The 5,005-nt window shown below is 48.5% G+C and overlaps 1 protein-coding gene across 1 annotated transcript; it reads right to left on the bottom strand.

Annotated features, from left to right (window-relative positions):
• Nucleotides 1–242: 242 nt before the first annotated feature.
• On the bottom strand, nucleotides 243–4,067 carry FUT4 (fucosyltransferase 4). Its single transcript, XM_069639253.1, has one exon. It carries the CDS (start codon nucleotides 3,527–3,529, stop codon nucleotides 2,474–2,476), a length of 1,056 nt encoding a protein of 351 aa, XP_069495354.1. The 5' UTR covers nucleotides 3,530–4,067; the 3' UTR covers nucleotides 243–2,473.
• Nucleotides 4,068–5,005: the final 938 nt, after the last annotated feature.

The raw sequence follows: 5,005 nt of genomic DNA on the forward strand, positions 1-5,005 counted from the left end.
AGGCCCTGCGAGTTTCATTATAAAAGACATCTAGTTTTTCAGGCTCTCCCCGTTGTAATACCTCAGAGTCCGATTTCCCTAAAGGCGAACCCAGTAACCAAACATTCAGACCCCGTCAAACTGCTGCCGACTACCCTTGCTGTGCAGCTGGGATATTTGCACATTTATTTTGCCCAGTTCCAACAAAAAAATGATTAAGTGGTGAAGAGACGAAATTATTAGATAAATAAGCACACACTATGTGTAGTCACTGGTGCCTTTAGTGCCAAGACGTTGTGAATGTGTTTCAAAATCCTTTACAAATGCCACCTAGCAACAACTACAAATTGACAGTATTTAGCAGTTATTTTAAATAGGAGCATAATTCACAGAAGTGTTTTATAATTAAGGCTTCCAGTTTTATGTTTTTACTGATTTGTACACAAATACAGACGGAAATCAATCTGCTTTCTGTCTGTATTTATAAAAATGGAGGGGGGAAACGGTGTACGATATCTCTCCCAGGCCAATCAGATTGCAGGTTGTCAGCATGGAGAGTGTACAAGTGGTATAAAAACAGCATTGAAGTTCAAGTTGCTGACACCATATAGCTTAAGTCAGTTATCAGTCAAAAGTGCAATCATTTGTTGTTATGGAGAAAAAAAAAAATGAGCTAACATTTCTGACCTATATGGCTGCATTGCGATTTAATAAATGCATGTTTTTATTAGAAATGGAGAAAAATTCTGATTGCGAATTTGTGAGAAAAAAAAGTGGACACTTTTTTTTTTTTAAAAAGGCCACAAAAGTGGATACTTTTTTTAAAAAGGCCACAATATAAATGTGGATGAATACAGACGGAAATGGCAGAAAAATAAATATAAAACCGAAAGCCTTATTTTTCATGGCAAAACCCCATTGAAAAACGCTCTGAGAAGCAGGGCCTTTTTGGTTGATGAAGTGCAGATTTGGAAAACATGACTGACTTTGTATCATTTTAGTAAAGCAAGATGAAAAATAAATTGATGAGACATCATTTGTATGTATTCATTATTTTGATTAATTCTGTTCAAATTGATACACAAACATCATTGCAGCGTCCCTACGTGGAAGTAAAGAAGCGCTCTCGAACCGCAGTTCGGTTGGCAGACAAATCATGGCCGCTTTCAAGTGCAGCATCATTATTAATTTCAAAATGCTAATTCCACTCAGCTTGTAAAGACATATTACAACACATACGTCGATCAGCTCTTACATTAGCCCAGTAGCATTTCACAAACAATTGTGTAAACAGGCTGGCAGTCATAAATACAACCGACTTAAAGTAGATATCTAGCTTTCTACGTGTCCTTGGTCTTCTAGCTTGTACACCAGCAAGGTTTACCATAGCACTAAGGGCTAGGCAGCAGCGATGGGACTAACAGTAAAACGGGAATTAAGCAAGTGAATGGAAGGAATAGATGTGCCACAGCCCCACACACTCCCTGCACCGGTGCCTTGGCTACTTTATGGGAGCTGGGTATTGCATGGCATTCCGTGTCAGCACGATATTACATTCAATGAGTAAGGAGCTCGTCGTTTTAGCTAGTCGCTCAGTGCAACAGATTTTTAATCTAGGTGGCATATATTAGAAAATGGGAGGAATCGGGACATTTCCATAATGTTAAACTGAGCTATGCCAGAACAATAAGCCTAAATCCTTATTGGTTCCCATTTATAAAGTCATGTAAACATTTTTTTTTATTGATTGAGAGCATCGTTATGCGTTTCAGTGCCACCCATGGGCATCTTGGTCTCTGCTCCATTTCGTGAAAACATCTGCACAGCCCCAAAAGCTCTTCAAAATGCCCTTTAAACTGACCGTAACACCACATTTAAAGTAGACGCGTCAGCACTAACGGTAAACCTTTCAATAAATCATCCCCGAAAAACAGCAAGTCAACGCTCGCATTTTACATTCATACGTGTAAAAAAATATATGTTATATACTTCAATATAAATGTTTGTTATTACTATGACAGAAATGCATCCGTTTAACCTTTTGGCCTAGGTGCCATTGCATACATTAGAACAAACGCACATTACTTCCTGAACTCAAGTAGCAGAAGCTCCAGGATTTAAATACGAAATCCAGCCGACTGCAAAGATTACCGTCAGAGGCAAAGGACTTCTGTGCGCACATATCAAAGGTTTTGGTGGTTGGTGTATAAAACAGAGCAATGGGCTACTTTAGGTAGACTGGAGGAAAATTATTTTGGGAGATAATGCCCTCTTATTTAACGCCAACAGAGGCCTATTCGGGAGGAAAGCAATGGACACTATTTGGTGAGAGACGTCACGCTGGTAATACTAATAAACTTGAAAACGGTCACTCTAAAACAGCATTGCTCATTGCCCCGCTCAGGGAATTAGACTTGTAACACCTTTGACAAGAGAGCTTCGAGCCAGAAAGTCGTGGGGGGGGGCTAGGAGTCCAGGGCCCCATCCACGCCCCTCAGCTGTCATACCAGGGGCCCAGGTCCGTCACAGTGCGTTGCTGGTTCCCAGCGGCCCGCAGGGCCTGGCAGACCGTGCAGTAGTGCTCGTCCCAGAAGCGGGTGACGTGGGGCGTGTAGCGCTTCTTCCAGGCGAAGTAGCTCCGGTAGAGGGAGCCGTGGCGGTTCAGGAAGCGCAGGTAGGCGGCCAGCTTCTCGGGCCCGGAGAAGTCGTCCACGTGAATGAAGGCGTTGCGCGGCAGGAAGCGCTCGTAGTTGGCGCGGCTGGGCCCCAGCACCACGGGCACGGCGCCGGCCTGCAGCGCGTTGCGCCACAGCTTCTCGGTGATGTAGTCGCGGTGCTGGGAGTTCTCGAAGGCCAGGTAGAACTTGTACTCGGAGACGGTGCGCAGCAGGCCGCCCGCGCGCAGGGGCCGGCCCGCGCCGCCGTACACGTCCACGTGCACGTGGCGGCTGAGCGCGCGGTAGTAGCGCACCCGCTCGTGGTCCTCGTTCCAGTTGCTGATGACCCAGGCCACCAGATTCCGCTTGCGGGGCAGCCGGACCGTGGCAGCGCCCCCCTGCGGCCGGGGCAGGAGCCGGCCGTAGGGCACGAAGACGTCCGAGTCGGCCTGGTAAGTCATGGTCCAGTTGAATACGCCCCCCACGTCGCCCAGCCAGTGCGAGTGCGACGGCGACTCGAAGTTCATCCAGACCCAGCGCTGAGCCGGCAGGCGGGCCCCCCGCGGCAGCCAGCTGGCGTCGCCCAGGTCCCGGTGATGGAAGAGTATGGCGTGGGCCGAGGCGCGCGCCGTGCGGTTGGTGATCACGCGGCAGCCGCTGATGTTGAAGAGCCGCTGGCAGTCGCCCATCCGCCGCCGCTTGCCGAAGGGCTCCCACCAGAGGAGCACGGTGAGCGGGGGCGGCGGCGGATCGGGGCTTTGCACCCAGTTCCGGGGGACTCCTGGTAGCTCCAGCGTGAAAGAGTACAGGACCAGCACTACACAACTCAGGGCGGCTGCTAAGAGCCGATGGCGGTGCTTCCATCGCCACCGCCGCGGCAGGGAGAGCACCATGGCCTCAACGCCGCAATCGCAGCTGCCCCTCCATGAATGGCTCGCGCAGGGATTGCAATGGAGAGTAAGTGTGCAGCACTGAGCTCCTGCAGCAGCCCGAAAACAAGAAACGCTGGTAAAGCACCCGGCTCCCGTGGGACGCACCGGTGATGAGCATCCCTCCTGCTGCAGCTGCTCCTCCCTTCCGCGGCCCGTTCCCTCGGAGGCAGCCGGCAAAGCCCGTGTGCTTTATAGCAGTCGCCGGCGTCTCCTCCTCCAGCTGGAGGCGCCTATGCAAAACGGGATGGGGGATGGTGCTCTGCACCGGATCACGCCTCCCCGGCTGCCTTCATCGGTGCTGCCATCACCTCCGTGAGACCTGCTGTCCCGGTGCTACACGGGCAGCAGAATTGCACACTGACGTGGCAGAAGAGGGTGGGGGCGCTGCCCCCTGCGGGTTGGAGGGGCACAAAGGCTCCTTGTTTAGAATGAGTCTTACAGCCCTTCAATGCTTCCCCGCAAGTAGTGCGCGCAAGTTCGAGAAAGACAACCAGAAGAACCGGATTGCAATCAGAAGTGGGTAACCCCGTCCATCCCTTTCTTCGCCGACTGAGGAGGCTGCTTGCAGTGAATGCTAAGCATTCAGCGTGGGAATTTGCCTGAAGAGGAGACTCCCTGCCCCCCAGGGAAAAGACCGACCAGACTACAAGTAGTCTCAATGAGGTACATCATTCGGCAATATCCATTTCGTAAACAGTACACCAGGCACAGCGTGTCGCTAATTAGTCATGTGTTTGCACAAATAATACATTTGTTACGTGCGACTGTCGTTTTGTGTACAAGCAATGTACACCATCATTTTTTCTAACAGCACAGGTTAACTCCACTAAACATAACTTCTTTTCAAATAGTATCCCGCACAGGTCCAACTGTCTAATGAATAGCACAATTATCGTGAAAACAATATTAGAATATTTTAATGATGAGCATTACGCTGAATGCTATCTTTTGTTTACAAACAGTGCACAGAATGAGCTAGCTCATAATGCCATGGGAAAACCATAGCCCTCACAATATATGTTAAGTGGCAAGGAACAATGGCTATTGTGAGTAGGGGTTTAGATTCTATTAAAGACACAGGTGAGTATTATGCTTTAATCTTCTTTATCTACTCATCCAGTAGCAACACAAAAAAATACATTTTAAAGAGAACTTTTTCAAAAACAATATGAACTAGTTTGTGATAATATGAAAGTGTCTCCATTCCACAGACATATTCTAGATCAAGCTCTTCAGGGGATCCTTGGTGACTGTTCTCAAGGAGGAGATGATGTGTAGTTCCCCAATGTCTGCATCAATGTTTGGCATCTGTACCCCAGTTATAAGGCTGCAGACTTCTCCAATCCATTCAAATGGTTCTTTAGTGACAGACCTTTTGTAAACGTTTCAATTTGAAAGCCCAGCATTTGCCATGTTCCACATCTGGTCCTCTATACC

The sequence above is a fragment of the Ambystoma mexicanum genome, chromosome 7q, assembly GCF_040938575.1.
Source record: "Ambystoma mexicanum isolate Mex_15411 chromosome 7q, UKY_AmexF1_1, whole genome shotgun sequence".
In the NCBI taxonomy this organism is placed as follows: domain Eukaryota; kingdom Metazoa; phylum Chordata; class Amphibia; order Caudata; family Ambystomatidae; genus Ambystoma; species Ambystoma mexicanum.